This window comes from Pelodiscus sinensis, chromosome 1, assembly GCF_052426305.1.
Source record: "Pelodiscus sinensis isolate ZL-2025 chromosome 1, ASM5242630v1, whole genome shotgun sequence".
Lineage (NCBI taxonomy): Eukaryota > Metazoa > Chordata > Testudines > Trionychidae > Pelodiscus > Pelodiscus sinensis.
This window is the reverse complement of record NC_143052.1, coordinates 41,744,363-41,765,815: the sequence shown is the minus strand read 5'-3', so window position 1 is coordinate 41,765,815 and position 21,453 is coordinate 41,744,363. Positions and strand designations below refer to the sequence as shown.

At 41.1% G+C, this 21,453-nt stretch overlaps 1 protein-coding gene and 1 long non-coding RNA gene across 6 annotated transcripts in view; one reads left to right on the top strand and one right to left on the bottom strand.

The window, feature by feature from the left end:
- Positions 1-21,453, bottom strand: part of POT1 (protection of telomeres 1) — a 150,861-nt gene that overhangs the window by 38,565 nt on the left and 90,843 nt on the right. For all 5 annotated transcript variants that reach the window (XM_075928408.2, XM_025184410.3, XM_075928396.2 and 2 more), the window contains 2 exons: positions 15,372-15,662; positions 8,489-8,644 (listed from right to left, as the gene is read on the bottom strand). In XM_075928408.2, the coding sequence (XP_075784523.2) occupies positions 8,489-8,644; positions 15,372-15,662 (447 nt within the window). The remainder of the gene's footprint in view (positions 1-8,488; positions 8,645-15,371; positions 15,663-21,453) is intronic.
- LOC142829264 (uncharacterized) overlaps positions 6,392-21,453 on the top strand; it is a 32,350-nt gene continuing 17,288 nt past the window's right edge. Inside the window, exon 1 of the long non-coding RNA XR_012903702.2 lies at positions 6,392-6,467. This is a non-coding gene — a long non-coding RNA (uncharacterized LOC142829264). The remainder of the gene's footprint in view (positions 6,468-21,453) is intronic.

Genomic DNA, 21,453 nt, shown 5'->3' with positions numbered 1-21,453 from the left:
GCTGCCCGCGTCTCCCTGGTCTGCTGGGGGGGGGGGGAGGGCGCAGCTAGTACGCCCCCGCCTCTCCCCCAGCAGACCAGGCTTTTCTCCGGACGCCTGTGTTAGAGCAGCTGGGGCACTGCTGGTTGGTCCCGCAGCGCCGCTCTGGGCGCTACTGGACCAACCCGGCAGCACCCCAGCTGCTCTGCCCCAGGCGTCCTGATTCAGCCGCTGCTGGTCAGTTTCAGCAGCGGCTGAATCAGGACGCCTGGGGCAGAGCAGCTGGGGTGCTGCTGGGTTGCTCCAGTACCGCCCGAGGAGCGGCGCTACTGGAGCAACCCAGCAGCACCCCAGCTGCTCTGCCCCAGGCGTCCCCAAGTCAGCCGCTGCTGAAACTGACCAGTGCTGACTACAGGAAGCCTGAGGCAGAGTTGCTCTGCCCCGGGCTTCCTGCAATCAGCGGCTGATCAGTTTCAGCAGCAGCTGACTTGGGGACCCCTGGGGTTCTTAAGTTGAATCTGTATGTAAGTTGGAACTGGCGTCCAGATTCAGCCTGTTGAAACTGATCTGAGGCTGATTCCAGGAAGCCCGGGGCAGAGCAACTCTGCCTTGGGCTTCCTGTAGTCAGCCGCTGGTCAGTTTCAGCAGCGGCTGAATCTGGACACCAGTTCCGACTTACATACAGATTCAACTTAAGAACAAACCTACAGTCCCTATCTTGTACGTAACCCGGGGACTGCCTGTATATTTAAAAAAATGTTAAAGACACATCAAAATGGAAATCAACAACAAAACATTCTGGATAGCATTCAAGAACATACCAGAAATAGGTATTAATATAACTCATATATGATGATTCTAAAAACAAATAAAACACATGATAAGTTTACATAAGATAAGTTAAAGCAAATAAATATCATAAACTACACAGGTGATGCCTATGTTTGTTAAAAAGAATTCACAGTATTTTAAAGAACATTTAGAGTGGCAGTCAGTCTCTGAATACAATCAGTTTCCAATTACCTTTGGAAATCTCCATTGTACCAGCAAGCAAATATTAACTTTCTAATCTGCAAAATTTAAAATGATTTCTGTTCAACTTATATCGCTGATCATTCTATTATGTCTACATTCTACAAAACAATACATAATGGGTTAAATTGTGCCCGGTCCTTCACAAATGAGTTGAAAGGTGTCAGGAACATGCAGCACAATCACAGACCCTTTGAACTGAGGGGAACAAAGGAACTAAATAGATTTAGAACTGTCAGCTCTCTTTACATACACATACATGTATCAACCTCCCCCCTCGCCCAAAAAAGTAGAAGACGTTGGAGTGGGGAAGGACCATGGCCTTAATTCATTTCAGATATCACCCTTGCTACATTCAGAAGGTGCCATGTTCTTTTATGTTCCAAGAGATAATATGATTGGCTAACACAATAAATCCAGGAATTTCTGCTGGAACAAAGTAAATTTACATCTCCTCCAGTGCAATAATGTTGAGGACCAATATTCTGATCTGATGGGGAGATGAAGGCAGCAACTGTAGATAGAATTATCAATAGCAATTACAGCGCAGTCATAGATTTACTAATCTTTAGTGGTTTTTTTAATAGAAAACCCTATTCATAATCTGACTAGAAAAAAGATGTATGCAATTCACTGAGATCTTTATTTCTCTGGCATACAGTGAAAGACAATACACAGTAGTTGTTTTTTTTACAAACTCTTGCAGGGAATAAACATGAAGATATATTCTGATACCATGCTTCAGGATTTGTTATAAATTGATCATAATGCACTACCCAATTTCTCTATTGCGAGCTTTTCTTACTCCTTGTCATAATGCTCTCATATATATTAAATATTTTATTTGCATATAGTCTTTGCTATTGACCTCTTAATAACAACTCCAAGTAAAGTAGATTATTCTTACATTAAAACATCACCTCAAAGCTGCTGCTATTATTTCACATGGTACATGATGGTACTGGAGACCAGAAGCTACCATTTTAAACAGCATTGCACATGAAAACACAATTCTAAAGGGATTTCAAAATTAAGAAAAGATGGTATCAACAAATAATAGTCTTACAATCCTGAAATGGCTAAGAAACCTTCTAAATTACAATACTTATTAAGGGCACTCTTATATTAACTAGCCAATTAGCCCATCATAAGACAGGATTTTCAGGTCTCTCCTCCACGTCGGTCTTCTCTCCTGAGCCTCCGGTCTCTCTCTCTCTCTCTCCCTCCTCCTCCCCCTCTTCCTACTGCCTCCCCCTCTCTCTCAGCTCTCCTCCGCCTCCTGCCTCTCTCTCTTTCTCTTCTCCTCCCCCTCCCGCCTCTCACTCGGGGACCGCAGAGCCCAAACGGTCGCTTGCACCACTTGCTCCCACGTGGCGGCCTGGCTGAACAGTGCAGAAGTCAGCCAAGCGCCACAGCGGGAGGCGAAGGGGGACGGGGCGGTGACGTTCACAGCCAGGGGGTGGGGCCTGAAGCCGCTGTCACACTGCACATCACTGCCCCGCCCCCCCCTTTGCCTTCCGCCATGGCGCTCGGCTGACTTCTGCGCCACTCAGCCGGGCTGCCACGGGGGAGCAAGCATCCGTTTAGGCTCCCCCCTGGCGGCCCCGCTGAGCGGCGCAGAAGTCAGCTGAGCGCTATGGCAGGAGGCGAAGGGGGGCGGTGACGTACATGGGCAGGCCCCTCCCCCTGGTCATGTAGGTCACCTCTCCACCCCACTTCCCTGCCCACCGTGGCGCTCAGCTGACTTCTGCACCACTCAGCCAGGCTACTGCAGGGGAGCAAGTGGCGCAAGCGGCCATTTGGGCCCCGCACTCCCCATGCAGAACGGGCTGCCCAGAGGGAACAACCAGCATTTCAACAACAGCGCCGCCCAGAGGGAACAGCCAGCATTTCGGCGTTACAGACTCACAGATACTAGGCTACTATATATATGATACCTATACTGGAAAGCACTTTGATTTTTTACTTAAGTCCCATTGACTTTAAACGGATTTTAAGCATGTGCTCAGAATTAAGCATATAATTATGTGATTTCCTTATCTCTGCATAATAAAAGCTTCTATACATGAGGATTTACATGGAATAATATGACCATAGGTAATTTCAGTTACACTCTCTTGCAAACACTCTCTTGCAAACATCCCCTCATACATATAGCAAGCCCTTTATTAGACCATCTCTCCCTTCTACAAAAATACCCTATGCTTTAATTATTAGTCTACACAATAAGATAAACAAACAAAACTGAGCACACACAGACATTAAACTTCAAAGATTTTTAAAATGTCAGGAGGTAGGTGCTCAAATCCACATTTTTACTGTAAACTCACCTATATAAAAACACTTATTTTATTGGGGAAAAAAATAAAGTCTGTATATGAATACAAAGACAGAAACACCTACACTTCTGATTTAGCCTAAAGATAAGAAAATATGTGTCATAAAAATTCTAGTGAATTTCAGCGATAGATGATTACTTACTTGACTAATCACACTGTGCCGTCAATATTTCAGGGGCAGGCATAGCTCCCTGAATTTTGCAGACTCACAATGTTGGGGTAATTTTCCAATACTCTTTTTGTCCTCTAGTTTCCAATCCAAATTTGTGCAAAATGTCCCTTCATCTACAAACATGCCCATTCCTTTTTCTAGCTCCACAGCCAAAACATGGTGAGGCAAGAGCTAACAAGGATGTGCATAATGCAATCTCCTCTTCTCAGGTCTCCTTCCTTTCTTCCCCTCACCAATTCTAATAAGATGCAGCACATTTTACCTCTTTTGCTATGTGTTCTTATTTTCTATTGCACTTCCCATTAGTTTGCTTTATCAACTTTTTCCACATAAACCAACCTTTCATATCGTCGTCATAAATTCTCACCTTCAAACATCCCTCACCTCCATACTAACACTACACATGAATAGTCTCCATTTTCCCAGGGTACAAACAATCTCAATTCAAGCCCTTCCTAGAAATTCAGTTATTCTGGATATCCTCCTATCACCAACCATGGAGGAAGGCTGGAATTACCCGGTGGTTAGGCTGGAATTTGGGAGACCAGGTTCAATTTTGTGCTCCACCACTGACTTCCTGTGAGAATGCAGGCAAGTCACCTAGTCTCTGTGCCACAGTTCCTCATCTGCAAAATGGGGATAATAGCATTTTACTGTCTAAGGATAAATATATCAAAGATTATGAAGCGTTCAGATACAATGGTATCATTGCCTAATATAGATCTAGTTTTGCCTGCAGTTGAAATTTTAAGATATATACTTATAAAATTGCAACATAATATAATGGGGTCAGGGCCAGATGGCTACAGGAGAGTACTCAAAGGGAGGTATGTTAACCCTATATTAAGTAGGTCCGTTCCCTGGCTGAACTGGGAGGGGCTGGCCTAGAACCAGTAGGAACTTTAGAGAATCAGTGTGGACAATCAGGCCAGTTGAAACACTGGAACCAATTAGAAGCCTTCCAAAGCCAAAGGAGTCAGGGTATTCAGAACACCCAGGCTCAATAAAGAATCAATTGAGATGGGTTTAAAAGACGGGATAGCTCAGAGGTGTGCAAGGAAGGAAGGAGCCAAAGTTCTGAGAGTGAGAGGTGTCTGAGTGAGAGCTGGTAACTGCAAGCAAGGCAGAGACATGTGGAGAAGCAGGATAGACTGCTCAGGTACCAGAGAAAAGGTACTGGGAGGTATCATTTAGGGAAGTGGCCCAGGAAAGTAGTTGCCAGCCTGACAGCAGAACACACCCCATCTGTTGCCACTGCCTTAGAGTCCCTGGGCCGTAACCTGGAGTAATGGATAAGCCTGGGTTCCCCCCAACCCTTCCTATGCCACTACAGGGTCTGTCTCTGGATAGGGAAACCAGGACTCTAGAGGGGTTTAACACCCACATTATGGACTAGCCTATGATGAGTATGGCTCAGTAGGCTGTGAACCCTACCTCTAGTAAAAAGAAAGAGGCCATATGGTCGGACACAACAAGCCTCGGAGGCTGAACATTATCCGCCAGAAGTGCAGGACCCATGGGCACAGCCAGAGCTCTGCCACAATAAGCATACCCACAAACTGGATCTACAAGACATATACTAAACCTAAGCATGTAAAACACATTCTTGTTACCTATGTTCCTCATCAACTTCTTTATCTATGTGGCGGGTCCCTCCTGCCTGCCCTCTTAAGTCCAAGGCCCTCTGGCCTGAGTCCGAAGCACAGTCCATGTCCAGCCCTTTTTGGCAAGGCCGAGGCCCTCCGGCCTGAGTCCATAACACAGTTCAGGGTTGTAGCGGGGACACACCCCAGGTTCGGGAACCCGGGCCCACCCTACTCCACCGGGTCCCGGTCCAGGGCCCTGTGAGCGACCGGGTAGCAGGTCACTCCCTCGGCAGGGCAATCTGGCCGAAATGCGCCAAGGTTCTCTGGGCGGGAGAGAGGGCTCCCGCTCCTGCCCTGGGCCACTTCCTACCTAGTCCCCTGGAGTTCCTTCCCCTGTACTCGCCCCACTTGCTGCGACCTCTGGGCCAGCGTCTCCTCAGCCGGCAGTCCCTGGGTTGCACCAGCTCACCTCCGCGTCCCCTCTGGCCTCTCCTGGAGTCTCCGGCAACAGCAGTGCGGGCGCTCCCTTCACAGGTCCTTCTCCTCTGGCTGTCTCCCCAGACTGAGTCCTTCCCCAGGCTTTTATAGTGGAGCTACAGCCCGGGCATGCTTGGTAGGGCTGTGGGGGAGGGGCCTCTGCAGCCAGGTAATCCTGGCTGGACCCTGCAGGTTCAATGCAGGGCTGCCTCGCCCCGTCACAATCTATATTTTTTACTGCAAAGTTATTGGCACAGAAACCATGGTTTGCCTGAAACCCTTTTATTGTTATTGAACTCGGGTCAAAAAATCATCTTATAGTTCTTACACAGTGGCTAAATAAGGCAGCAAAACAGAGATACCACATTCTGTCCCTAAAAGATGTTTAACTACGTTGTATCTAGAGAGATCTTCCTAGGGCTTATCTATACATGGTAATCTAATCATTCTATGTAATTGTGAGCAGACAAAACAGATGACAGGACCACAAACATAATCTGGTAGCACCTAAATTCTCTCTAAGGTGCGTGACTGCACAGCTGTTTTCTGAGCCCCACTCAGAGGTTCAAAGCCTCTCAAGCAGCCAGAGAGCTCAGCTGACCGGTAGGGAGCGGGGAGTTTAAGCAGCAGCTTAGCTGCTGCTTGCTTGAATTGAAGATCTCCCAGAGCAGATCAGCAGTTGAGACAAGAAAGCAAGATCAGAAGAAAATAAGTGGCTGGAGGTGGGAACGAGTAACTAATTAAATGGCTTGGGGAGGGGGGGTTATAGGAGAGGGAAGTTTGCAGAGTCATGTTTGTGTGAGGAGAGACAAAGAGAGAGAGAGACAAACAGAGGCAGAAACCTAACAGTCTCTTCAACTCTCCTGGGCTTGGAAGAGAGAGGTAAGGGGCTGTCTGAATGGAGTAGGTGGTGGAAAGAAGAAGAGGGTAGGTGCTGGCATCTGTGCAGTGAGAGACAGGGGCAGATTATTTGGGGTGTCCTGACTTACTTGCTGCAGTCCTCTCTGTCTGGGCTGATAGGGAGAAGCAAGCTGCATGCGGGGAGTGGGTGGGGAGGGGGCGGGTGTGTGTGTGTGTGTGTGTGTGTGTGTGTGTGCCAGGACATTTGCATGATTATATTTCAAAGAAAGTACATAGGTGTTAACTGCTTAAGGTAAGAAAGAAAAAGATTCTTATAACAGAAGTTTTTTAGAGTGTTGTAAATATCTAAAATTCTGAACTTAATGATTTTTTTAAAAATCCTGTGTTACTAATTAGTACATAATAAATTGTATTGCATTAAGACCAGATCTTTGCTATGTGGTAGAATTCTGGCTCTGATAAGTCAGAAAAAGCAAGTACTAGGTGTGGTGCTAGTTTTGTAGGATGAAACCTTATTTGCAAGCTCTTTGAAACATCTGTCCACAAACACTGACGCCATGTGTTACTTTATTCTGGGGCTTCTACTCTTCCTCCAGTGGAAGAAGGCTAATTCCCTACCTTTGTACAGCACCTTTATAGTCACTAAGGGTACCTCACAGCAACTAGACACAGGTGTCTTGTTTTAATATATTTTCTTCCACACATATGTACTACTTCAAGTTATGTGTGTGTGTGTGTGTTTCGTTTGTATTAGTGGTGCACATCCACACATTACCTCAATATTGATGTTGCACATAAGAAATTTCAACCCGCTCAAAACAAAATTCAACCTGTCCAAGGATAGAAAATATTAGAGGGAACACTGGTCAGCACAGATAAGAAATCATAGTAAGCACTATGTAAACTAGTTAAACTAGATCCAGCAGCATTTGAACATAGCTAGTTTACCCAACACTAGCTAATGAATGGAGGTCAGCACTGTGTTAGTTAATATCCTAATAATGAGAGTGGGTGATATCGAATGGCCTTCCTTATACTACTAGGTGAATTCTATAGCTACAAACACCCAAGACTTCGCAGTATAAGAAACAACTGATCATCTTTAGAATCATAGAAAGTGTAGACTTTCTCCCCTAATTCTCAGAAAGTATTGTTGGATAATGCTTTTGGGGTGAATCTTTTAGCAAGAGATAAATCCATATTTGGAAAAAAATCTAAGATAAATAAAAATAATAGTGTGACAATATACAGTTAACAATTCTTACATTAAAAAGAGCCATCTTATCTTCAATTTACTCATTAACATCTCTTTATTAATGTATTAGTATTGTAAACTGATTTTAAGTCTATCTAGAACAATAGATTAATATTTCGCATATAAAATTATATCTTTATACAATCCCCCACAGATACACTCAGAAAATTGATCAGAAAAACAAGGATCTTAAACAGCAAAACTACAGCAGTCATGCTGTAAAATGAAAGCCACAATTTCTGCTCATTCATTTTATTCAGAAGCAAGATGGCACTGTTGCTAAAGATCAAATGTTTAATTATGTTGTTCTTTTCCCTGTGTAAGTATAATCAACATTACTGACCTACTAAAACAAGATGCATATTGCAGAATAAAGCAGAGTTCACAGAATATACAATTACACTTTTATAGACTGTAGAATTATCATTTAATTGGGCTGCAAATTAATCCCATTTTGCATCAGTTCCAATAAATAATTTTAAACTACAGAATACATTTTCCATAATGCATTATGTTCACATAGTAATGCATGACATTACAATGTCGGGAAACCGCTATTTGATTGGAAGGATAATTTTTCATGGTTGTTTTAAGGTAATGGGGCTGTTTCACACCTGCTGAAGGAGGCCTGCACTAAAATAGCATGTATGAAAGGATAAAAAGCATATTTGAAACTAAGTCATTATTCATGGAAGTGAATAGCTAGTTTTCAGGAAGTGAATCCAAAACAAAACAAAAACAAAACAATCAGTAAAATCTAAGTTAAAAATACTGAATTCTACGTTACCTTCAGTGATTTTGCCAGCTGCACATGGTTATCGTAAACTAGAATGTCTACAGTCAGATTTCTCAGCCGATGGATGAGAACTTTATCTCCTTCAAGGTCACTTTCTTCCACAAGTACTTTCCAAGATGGGTAGGAACATTTTGTACCATCCCACACCTGCCATTAAAAGAAATTATTTCAACAATCCCTTTTTAATACTTTCAATGTGCAAAACAAAAGATTTAAAAATTTGATTGTTTTAGATTATATTGTTACAAACATATGTAACTGCTTACATTAACTAAGACATATACTCACTTCATTCAGTAGGAACTATTCACATTTAAGTAGTGAGAATCATGACTCCTATATATTTTTTATGATACACATATTCTAAATTGTCATTTGTTATTTACTTTTTTTCCTATCCGAAGTTTATCACATTAGGAAAAGCCAAAATTTAAAACCAAGTAATAGTGATAGTGAAGGGACATGCCACAGAACTAGCTGTGGTATGTGACACTTGATGGAATGTCTAGAGACAATCTGATGAAATGTCTAGAAACAATTTGGTCATTTTGTAAACCTGGACTTCATTTTCTATGATGCTTATCAGGCAGTTGGATTGGGAGAAGGAAAAAATGGCTAAGGCATAAAACTTGTACCTAGCCCTAAGAACCCAGAAGTTCTGGAAGTTTTTTGGTCAGTTCTCTCAGCTGGACATGATGCACCTAGTGGGTTAGCTGGCTTTTCAAAGAATCCTCTCTACCAATATACATTTTTGCTGTTATTGATGTGGAAGGTATCCTATAGGAAGAAAAGCCATGACATGTTAGGAAATCTTTAGAAGGAGTTGTTTTCTTACAGGGCTGAAGGTGTCTGGTGTGGTGTTTCATTATGGAGATTTTATTTTCATTTGATATATACCATTCAGACATTACATTTGTTATTTGAATACATCATAGGAATATTTGGCAACAGTGCAAATAACCAGTCTACAACTTCATAACAACAGAGACTTAAATTAAACACTAAAATATTAGCAGTTACTATCTTATACAATAGACTGTAAGATAGACTAAATCCACAGTTGAAATAAGGTAGCAAGGTTCTTACCAAAGTAAACAATAATGGTTGTAAAAAACCCCCAATGGTTCAGAAAGCTGCTGTTTACAGTGTACGAAAGAAACTAAGGGCAGATGGGGCCAGATCTTGGCTATGCAAGAAAACATGCTCACAACACCTCAATGGACTCTGTTTTCTAGACAGTTCTCAGTATATCATGCTAAAAGTCTGTTTTCCCAAGCATTTGCAGAGGCAATTTGCAGAAGAAAGAAAAGATTTTTCCTGTTTTGTTTACTTCCTGTAGCTTAGAAAGATATCTTCTGTTTGAAATGACTTCAAGAGAAGTACTTACACAAGTCACATGCAGAAGGCTGGAGAAAACATATGATTCACATGCTCAACCTGAGAGAATAACCAAAAAGGAAAAAGCCATCCTTGTTGAAGACCCAGAGCGGGGAAAAAAGAACTTGCAGTTATAGATCCTAAGTTGTCCCAAATTCCACCAATGTTTGCACCAGTGTATAATTCTATCCAACTTTAGATCTATCAAGTTACCTGATTTGGAAGATTGGTACCTATTAACTGAACTATTCCAATGTTGTCAGTATTTTTATATTTTAAATTACCAGAATAAGGGATCAAAGACTTCCTTGACTGATGGTTTCAGCAGTGGAGCTGGTCAATTGACAGAAAGTGCAGCAGTGTTTGTGTATTATAAAATTTCTCCCCTCATTTTTCAACTAGCTGTAATCCAATACTCAAAAAATGGAACTGAAATCCTGATCCAAAGATCTTATTCTCCCTTGGCAGGGAACCTGGAAGACCTGTGGGCTCCTTTTAAGGCTATCCTTTTTCATACCCATTAGCCACTGATCTTCCAACAAAGGCCTCTAACCTGTGGTTCCTTTATAATTTAATAGATGCGAATGAACTCATATTTCCTACTTAAATAGTTGAAACATAAGGAATGAGTGGATAGAACCAATATATTTGCTAGAACAAGAAGCCACTGACCAGGGTTCCCTGTAAGCTGTGCACCTGTGCAGGCACGCAGCCCTTTTCTGAGCACCTGTGCAGAGGTTCAGAGCTCCCTGCATAGGCAGGGAGCTTAGCTGATCGGCTGGGAAAGGGGGGCCGGGGAAGGGCACTGTCTCTTGCTCAGTGGAAGAGTAGAAGCAGCAGCAATTGCTGCTGCTGCCTGCTATACTGGCTCCAGCCTCTACTCTAGTCCTCCCCACCTCCCCTGGAGGGTCTGTACTCACTGGGAGTAAGCGAGTTCACCAATTCGGGAGGCAGGAAGTACTTAGGGGATCATGTGACACAGATTGTGGTGAAGCTGCTGGCTGTAGGAGAAGAGGGATGGGTGCTTCTTTGCCTGCCACTAGTCACGTGGAAAAAGCTGGGTAAGTTACAGGCACAATCTGATTGGATCAACTTCTCTACTTTGCTCCTAAATCCTCCCCTGCCCTGTGAACCGCTAACAGGGTAGCAGCCTCCCCGACCTTTCTGCTTATTCCCTAGCCCTCCCGTTGGGAAACTAGCTGGGAAGGGATCCCCTGTTTTCCCCTGTGTCCACTCCCCTGCTGTCCATTCAGAGCAGGGCAGTTGATTTTTTTACTTCTCTGCCTCCTACTTTCCTCGTACTCTTGCCAACTTGCACCCCCGCTCCATGATAACAAGACAGCACCTCTCTCTTCCCCCTCCTCTGTACTTTCATACTTTCACCCTTTTTAGAATCAAGTCAGTATCTCCCCCAGTGAGAGCAAGACCAACCTTCTCCCTGCCCTGTCACTGAAAATGGAAAACACTCCCCAGTTTCAGCCATCTCTCTGATCACTTTAGCTCTCCCTCCCTTTTTAACTCTGAGTTCCATACTTGGAAAGCTTCCCTCCCTGGCTTCAGGAAAAGAGGACAGTAATGGTCTATATGTGCAGATGCTGCAAATGGGTGTGGGTGGGTGGTGGTGGGGGGGGGGAAGACAGTTTTCTGGTTGAATCAAGACATTTGGTAAGGATTTTTGGGAGAAGGAGAGAATCCCATGTTGTGAGGAAACATTGTGAGAGGTGAAACACAAGATGTTGGATTAAGAGTAAGATGATTGTGAAACTGCATGTTTCCTTGGGAACTGTGCAGACTGGACCCTCTGGTAAATTTGTTCTGTAGGAGCATGTCTAGACTACGTCCCTCTTTCGAAAGAGGGATGTAAATTAGACAGATCGAAATTGCAAATGAAGCCGGGATTTGAATTTCCCACGCTGCATTTGCATAATGGCGGCCACGCATTCTTTTGAAAAAGGGCTTTTCGAAAGTAAAACCGCCATCTAGATGCAGTTCTTTAAAAAAAAAAAAAAAAAAAAACAACCTTTTCCAAAAGATCCTGTACTCCTCGGGTTTCTTTCAAAAGAGGGATGTAGTCTAAACATGCCCATGATCAGTGTTTCTTAAACTTTTTGAGACCATGGAACACCAAACAATAATATTTTTTTACGTGGAACACCAATGAAAATTTTCTAAAAAAAAAAAAAAAAAAAAAAATGTCAGACAAAAAAAGACAAAAACAAAGAAGTTAACAAAAACAAAGAAGAGGTCACAGCACACTTGTGAGTTGTTCATGGAACACCTGTGTTCCACGGAACACAGTTTAAGAAACAGTGTTCTAGATGTTATCTTAGGCAATTGGGGATGGGGGGGTTACTTCTTTTAGTACCATAACAGTTCTTTTAGAAAGGGCCTGAAGCCGACTGCATGGAGAGGGGGGCTATGCCAGGACATTTGCATGATTACATTTCAAATAAAGTTTACATAGGTGTTAATAGCTTAAGGTAAGAAAGAAAAGATTCTTTTAACAGATTTTTTTGTGTGTTACAGATATTGAAAACTCTGATCTTACTTATTTTTTAAAATCCCATGTTACTAATTAATGCATAGTAAACTGTATTGCATTAAGGCCAGATCTTTGATAGCTGGTAGAGTTCTGGCTCTTATGAGACAGAAATAGCAAGTACTAGGTGTGATACCAGCTGTTTTATAGGATGAAACCTTATTTGCAAGATCTTTAAAACATGCATCTGTCCATTAGAAAGTATGATTATACATGTACGCAAATATCTCAGAGGGGTAACCATGTTAGTCTGTAACTAAAAAAAAAAAAATTAAAAAACAACAATGTTCCTGTAGCACCTTACAGACGAACAAAAAATACACAAATAGTATCACGAACTTTTGTGGGCACAACCCACTTCTTCTGTCAAGGGTAGTGTTAATTTTCTTTTTATTTGATTTCTTATTAAATAATCATAAACATTGCTCCTTGTTAATTATCCCTTGTTTAAATATATTTTCTATATCTATGGATTATATAAAATACATATTTATATCTATGTTTTTTGGTTGTACTCGTGGGTGCATATTCACACACTACCTCAATATTGGTGTTGCACATAAGAAAATTCAATCTGCTCAATGATGGAAAATTGTAGAGGGAATACTGCCACTCATTTTTTCTTTAAAGACTTCCATTTCTCCTGCTACTGCAGGGACCAATTCCTGCTATACTATGAACCAAAAATGTGAAAATTAGGCTATTTAAAAGGCTAAAAAGGCTATTTGGTATGCCAACTAAATCAAACCTGTGCAGGAAACAGGAACTGGTTCCATCACTACTGATGGAAAGGCAGGAACTGAGGAACTGTCATGGGTGGAGGCCTTTTATATTCATGAATACAAAATGTTGCAAAAGGAATCATCCATGCACCCCTTAGGTGCTAAAGCTTTGAATGGTCCCATGCCAGGGCATGCTATTCCTATGACAGAGGCGGGCAGAGGCAATTTAATGAAGGAAAAATAGGTATTTTAATCTTGTAAACTTCATCTTGTTTAAGCATTAAAAATTCAGTTCAGTGTTTGTTATTTCCTTCTTCATCAACTGCTTCTGATAGCTTTTGCTCCAGGGTATGGATCTGAGTATCCCTGAATTGAAACAGAAAATTCTCAGTGTAGTTGGTAACCACTTGTCAATTGCTCTTGACTCATTTCTTGCATATGGTCATTTGGTCTCTTAGTACTTGTGCAATACAGTGTCTAACACTGGTTAAACAAATACTATGGGTCACACACAAAGCCCTGGAACTAAATTTGATTGTTTCTCGGAGTCACTTCAAAATGTCTTTTAGGGTGCCACAGTGATGAATACCTTCACACACTTATTCACTGAGTACTGCTCTGTTGACAATTATTAAATAGTCAAAATTAATCACTGCTTTACATTATAAGACGACAGACAAGAGTAATAACTGAACTATGTGAAAGCTGGTGGCATGGACACTACCCTTTAGCAATTCAGCACAGAATAACAGAGGCCCTGCCAAAAGTATGAGCCTTGCTTATAACAAGATTTATATTTGCTAAAGACTCAGATGGACTTTAGCACTTAAGCACAAAGAAGTGCATTAACAATGCCATACCAGTATTAATTCAGAATTGCTTTGCATTTTGGAATTTGTCTAGCTGCTATATTTTAATAAAGTGTTATGCATGTAATAACTTTATGCTACTCCTATAAAAATGACACTGTCAAGGTTGCTACTACAAACAAATTGATCTATCATGCTAGGGTTTTATCAATGTTTTACTTTCACAAGTCAAGCCTTTATTTACCCCTCTCCCAATTGGTCCCTTGATTATATAAAAATGACACAAATGCAAGGCTCTGTCAAATTTGAAATAAACAGACAGCAATGAAACGTTCTTACAAAAGGATCTCACAACATGAATGTGTGCTTATTGAGGTAATGAACTATGAACATTTTACCTCCAGTTCACAAAGTGCTTAAATCATTTTATTAGGCCTTTTTGGCATCCATTTTACATAGGTTTATTTGAATTAAAATGTTTATAACAGCTGTAGGGCATGTTGCAGGATGCAGCTTAAGTAATATTTCTAAACAATGTTCTGCAAGAGAACATCTACTGCTCTAATGAAGAAATAATACATTATTTTCTTCCTTTCTAAAAATACCAACTTATGGCTTCAGATAATTGTTTCTTGAGCCCACTATATATAAAAACAAACATCCTGAGATGGAAAACATCAGACTGGCTCTTATTTCTCAACAGTCAACTCGTGAAGGGGTTTCAAGATAAAACCAATCTACTGTAGCAGTTGTTAATTCAGAAAAATTACACTGATCCCTTTTCATTTAGTTGATGTTAAATATTCATTCCCAGAAAGTGCTTTCAAGCAGAGTGATGCTTTGTATTTTGTTTCTTTACTTAAGCACAGGTCCCATATGAACTTATAAACAACTAATAAAGGCTAACTCAAATGTCTCAAAAAGATAGTGGACGGATGGATAGATGGAGCTAAACAATTTTACATACTGCATTAAATTATCCTGCATATGTGCTAATGGAACATAATACACAGAAGTGTATGTAAAATAAATTTAATTTTACTAGCAACAAGGTAAAAACTTAAAATGGACAATATCATTTTTCAGTATTAAGAAATTCTGTGATTTCTAACTATAAATGCTTGTGAAATCATGTTCTGAATATACACCTTTTCACACCAATATTTTTTAACAATTCTAGAGAAATAGGTCAGATGAATGCCTTTAAAGACAAAAAACATTAATTTGTATTCAACTGAATTGGTTGAGGATCATATATTTACTAAAATAACCCTTAAATGTCTAAAATTATCCTATATAAAATTATTTAAATGTAAGATCAAGTGAGTTCATTAAAATCTTGACACACAATCCCACCTCAAAGCTTTATAACAGCCAAGCTGTAACAACTATTTAAATCAAATTATATACATTATTTAAAAACCTACCTTGAGAAGAAAGGAAGATCCATCTATTTCTGCTTTCCCTAAGAGTTGGCAAGTGAGGTCAAAAAACAGCATTGGCTGGACACCAGACAATTTTGCTGTTGGCCCAAAGACTGAAAGATTACTAGCTGCCCAAATACGTAGTTCTTCTATTGTTTTCTGTTCTTCTTCTGTGAAAGTGTACAATTTACTAGAGGTTCGAGGTACTATTGGTGCTCCCACAGTTCCATCAAATGTCAAGGATGCAAAGCCAATACTGGTAATTCCCTGCATTTGTTCATTGTATTCCCTGATCTATAACACAAAAACAGGAAGAGAAAAATGTGCACCAAAATGTATTAAAAAAGTCAGTATTTTACATGTATAAAAATGATTGTTGCCTGTTACTGTTCTTTAAAATATACTATTCCTACACAATAAGAAAACATCTGGAGGGAAAAAAACCAAATGAAATAAACCCAAAACAAATGGATACACCCAGAAAACCAACCAGATGAGCAAAGAAAATGCAATCTAACACCAATACTTCCTGTACTGGCATGATCTGAAATGCAGATGTAAATAAATCATAAAAATACCAACCAAACCTTCATACTGAGTTTTTCATTCAAAGACTTCAAAATGCTGTCCAAATGGAGGAAGGAATCTGCTCTACTACCTGTTACAGATGAGAAAACGGAGGCACGGGGCAAGATGAAGGTCAAGTGTGTAAATGGGCTCAAAAAATGAGGTAAATTCAAGGAGGATAGTTCCATCAATGGCTATTAGCCAGGATGGTCAGGGATGCAACCCCATGTTCTGGGCATCCATACATTTCTACCAGTCAGAGAACTGAACAACAGGTGATGGATGACTCAATAATTGGCTTGTTCTGTTCATTCCCTCTGAAGCATCTGTCATTGGGCACTGTTAGAAGACAGAGTAGTAGGACTGTACTTATTTTCTTATGACTTGCTACAGATTTCTTAGAAGTCTGTTGGCAGAGTCCCAGTATCATATGTCCCAGTTCAGCTCCTTATACACTAGACCACACTGCCAAACAATAAAGTAGATTGTTGAACATTGTCCCCTCAGTTCTTTAGTAACAAAACATACCAGTCCTGTGAGCTACACTTCTACTCATATGACAATATGACAAATGGATCAATTTTCCCCTGGATTCATGCATGTAACTTACCTTAATTATAGTTCAGACTCTTAAATAGTCTCCCTGCTGCTCTGCAATGATCCTTCCTGTTGCAGGGGTCGGCCCTTAGTGCATTTTGGAACGACATTTTAACTCTGGGAAACATCACCAAATTCCTTATAGCTAACCTGGAAACTAGTGTACAGACTATTCTTTGGGGGCGTCACGGGGCATGACTCACTGCCATGGCATCTCCTATCAGTAACACTGGGAATTAGCTCTTATCAGCAGGTCCTCCTGCTGGCTGGTGTCTCCCCATTAAACTTTGGACCTGCATCACTCCTGGACCATGGTGTCCTCTTCAGGGCACTGTCCTCCAGCAGTACTCACTACAGTTATCTCTCATTCCCCTACCAGCAGTATATCAGCCGTCATGTGGTTCACCCGCCACTGTGTCCAGCTGTGGCTTCCAAGCCCAGCCCCTTCATCTCAGAGGCAAGCCACAGTTTATATGGGTCACGCCTTAGTGGCAAGATGTAATGCAAGTGGGGAAGGAGGGGACTCAAGCCCACCCACTATTCTAGGTCCCAACACAAGGACCCTCCGGTGGCAGCCTTGTCCTGCCCTTCTCAACTCCCCTTCACTGCCTTTTATTCCCTGGGCTACTTCCCCTGTGACTCTTTGCACCCTCCTGGCCCTTGTGGCAAGGCCAGCAGCCTGGAAGGTATCAGGCAGGGGCCTCCCTCTTCTAGCCCCCTGAGCCTGCCCAGTACTGCTCTCACAAAGTTACTTCAATGGGAACCAGGTCCTGCACCTTCCCTGGTCAGGGCCTAATTGCCCATCTTTGCTCGGCAACTCCCTATATACATGTCTGCCCCCGCAAGCACCCTAATGATTCTTTACAAGCTTCCCCTAATTGACCCAAACTCTGTTCAGGCTTCTTCCAGCTTGCATTAGCCCCTTCTGGCCAACAAGAGGCAATTCGATAGGGAGGAAGCCAGAGGCCAAGCAATTGAAGGCATACTTGACCTTCAGGGCCACTTGGCACACAACTTTGGGAGAATGCACACTAACCCGATGTATCCTCAGCATCTAGGGTAGTTAACCATCACTATGTGGATCCCTTTGGGGGAGGGGCCGGTGTCTGAATATTAATAAGTAGGTGATGAATACAATTCTACTCGCCCATGTTTGTTGTTTACTGGTTTTTAGTTGAATCAGCAATACCTATTGTCTTAATCAGCAGCTTATAGGGAGGGGGAAAGCGCTTCGACCCTCAAATGTTTTTATAGACAAGCGTGAAGACAAAACAAGACACTGTTCAGTGCAACCATCTTCCAAGACTTCCAGGACAAAAGGGAAAACATGTTTAAAGGGAAATGGCAATGCCTATTCTGGCTAGACCTCTTACCCACTGATGTACAGTCATCCCAGACTCCAATTCATTTTTTTTTACCTACCCCAACACTGTCAGTGTTTGACAGACGACTGATTTAACTGTAAACTTGCCACTATACAAGTTCTGAAAAGCTTAAACCCTGAAGTGTTCTCTCAAGCACCAGGCAATCTGCTCCTTATATTCTCCAGTTTCTATGTGATGTCAATAAGACATCAGGACATCCTCACATACATGATATGATACATAAACTGGGAGCTTTATGCACTGGCCAATTTCACCAAGTGGGTAATCCAGCCCTATTTAAGAGATGACTATAAAAAGATAGTAATTTTCAGAATAACTTCCATATATATTCAATATATTCCATTCTAGCAAAAAACTATACAGCACTGAGGGAAAAGGAAAGCCTTCAGTTTTATACACTTATCCATGATCAAAAAGATTTCAGCTATATCATCAAATACTTTATGTGGAATTTCAAATGAATCCTTTCCACAGATGTTTTGCTTTTATTTCCTATTTATTTGTTCAATAATTTATCAAGTACCCACTGCCATAGTATCTAGGCAAATTACACATAGAAAACTTACTACTAGACCCAAAGATAAAAGTTTATGAAGCTCTTAACTTTCTATGCAAGTAACACAGGAAACGTATACTGGTTCAGGTGGGGTCCTTTGAGCTTTCATTTTTTCCTTCATTTTAAACTATTTTCTCCAACTAGAACCTTGATTTTATGTCCTTACTTTCTTATGATTCTGTTTTTGTGTGCCATACTCCAATGGTCTTTATGAGTGACCTTAGTTTATTACCACTGAAATCAGAGAAAACATAACTAAGTATAGTAATTAAGCAATATAGGTAATGAAACATAAGAAATAAAATTGCAAGAGACAAGATTGAGGACATTAAGTAATCATCTTGAAGTTGAGATTTTTTTTCTGGGAAATTCCTTAATGCTGTGTGAATGAGAAAGCCTCTCAGAGATTTTATAAAGGCAATCATGCATAGCAGTATTTAGCAAATGACCCCGTGAACAAACAATTATAGGCTGTACTCTCTAAACTGGGCCTTTCTAGTCCGGCAACATCTGTGGTCCGATAGTACCATGTATGTTCCTGAACCAGAGAGCCCAGGGGCAGGGAGACCAGCGACAGTCCAGGAGCCTGGGGGTAGGGGCTCAGGAGGTGCAGGGAGCCCTGCATGAGGGGGATCAAGCGGCACTGGGAGCCCCACTGCAAGGGTTCTAGCAGTGCAGCTGCGAGTCTCAGGGGAGATTGGTCTGGCTGTGTTGCCAGGAGCCCCAGGGCTGAGGGGTCCGCCCAGGACTGGCAGCACAGCTGGCTGAAGGCAGGGGGTGGGGCTGGAAGCAGAGCCAACTGGGGAGATGAGGGGCCAGTGACAGGGAACCTCCTCAGTCCAGCAAATTCCCTTGTTCAGGACCAGTGAGGACCAAAGGGTGCAGAACCAAACTGTATATAGAGGAGAGATTACAAAGGAAAAAAGTAACTAGCTGACACACCAGAACTAAAGAACAGATGATACAACTGTTGAGCATTCTTGGCTAGCCTCTTGTAAAGGATCATGACTAAATCAGTCGAGTGTAATCTGAAGGTAATTCATGGACTGAATTCCATAACATATGGCTTGTTAAAGCATAATGAGTATCTCTCAAACTATGGTAAGTAGTGATATATTAAAAAATAGCTATGTACTTAGCACTTAAAACTAATTTGAAATTTAATTACATGTAGATAAAGCTAACCTGTGAATGGAATCTTGGCTGGCAGCAAGAGACACACTCTCTTGAATAAATAATAATTACTATAAATAGTAAAACCTCTATGGGGGTAAAAATAAAACAAATGGTGTGGACCTTTCTTGCAATGAGTAAGCAATTACCATCACTTGTGGTTTAAGGAAGCTTCTGGATAAGTAATTTTGAACCTAAAGAATTGAGTGTGAAATCCTGAACCCACTGCAGCCAAAGGCAAACTCCCTTGACTTCAACAGGAGAGGATTTTACTCTGAATATATTTACACAACAGCTTCTAATCTCCATGAATACTCTTTTAAAAGCTAAATATATCTGGATTCAATTTTACTGGAGCTAACATTATCTACCTGGGTTGGAAAGGAAAGTGTGATAATAAGTAGAATATAAAACTGGGATAACAGTATCTCTGAGGTAATTTTCAATCAAAACTGATTGTTAAATTACAAAGGAAAGAGCAATGTACAAGACTATTACAAAATTACTGCTGTCATAGATCATCAAAATGCTTCACAAAGACAACATAAAGCTAATCTATAACTGCTACAGTAAAAAGATTCTAAACTAAATCTGAAAGTTGATTTGCAGCTGTATTAAGAACTGAAGACAGCTTTTTCAAATCTGGATGCCACAAGATCAACGGCTTTATCATAATTTACATATTTTACAAAAGAATGCCTGGTAGTTTCAAGACAAAGGGTTTGTTTGTCTCTTAAATAGAACAATATTTCACTGTAGATAGAGATTTCTCTGATATATTCTTTTTTAACTTAAACTAGGCAAAGAATATACTGCATGTTGCTACAAGGAATTGGCAAAAAAGGAAAATTACAATTTACTTAAACATCCTACGTTATGTATAATTCAGTTAACTTTTTGCTGTTCTAAAGTTAGGTGATTGAACCTTGACCAGATCAATTAGATTCACAGATTATTACTGAGATAGAATTCCTCAGATAGTGCTTATGACTGCTACTTTTATGAAAACATTTTCCTTCCCAAAAGATGTTTTCTGGAACATTACTTTATATTTTGTAAATGTTCAGTCACATTCCTTTAAGTATAATAATCCACAATTTAAACTGGTTTTGAAAACATAATATCTTGATTATAGTTTCTCTGTTATATTAGAGTTTTAATTTTTTAATTCATTTATTATAAAAGATATATAATAATTGAGGCCATATAAGAAAGCAGGTGGTAATAGAAAAGAGAAGTAAGTAAATATGTTGTGTTCTGCTACATCTAGACTACAGGTTTTTTTCCTAGGTATCCCCAAAAACCCCTCCTGCGAACAGGGAGCTCATTTGCTCTTTTGCTTTTTTTCATGGAATAGCCAACACGCTCTTTCAGGGAGTCCTGTGTAATTCATACCAGGAGGGATAAGAGCTCTGCTGAAAAAGGAGGCTTTTTCACTATTTGGCCCCGTCTAGATGGGGCCAAATGGCAGAAAAGCCTTTTCAGGAAAAGCAATCGGAAAAAGCTATGTGAATTGTGGAGCACAATTTGCGTAGCTTTTTCTGATAAAGCCCCATAGTCTAGACCTATCCCCTGTGATAGGGTGGACCAGACCCTGAGCCTCCCCCCCCGTCAGAAGGCTTGTGGTCCTGCTATACCCTGCCTTGGATAAGCAATAGAGAGGTCCTTCAAGAAGGCTAGAGTGACTGAAGGAGAAGTGACCAATCAGGGGCAAAGAAGGCCCTATAAAAGGACCAGAGGCAATTCAGTTCCCCTAGAGACCTCAAGCTGAGCAGAGTGGGAGACAGACTGGAGGGGAGAGTGGAAG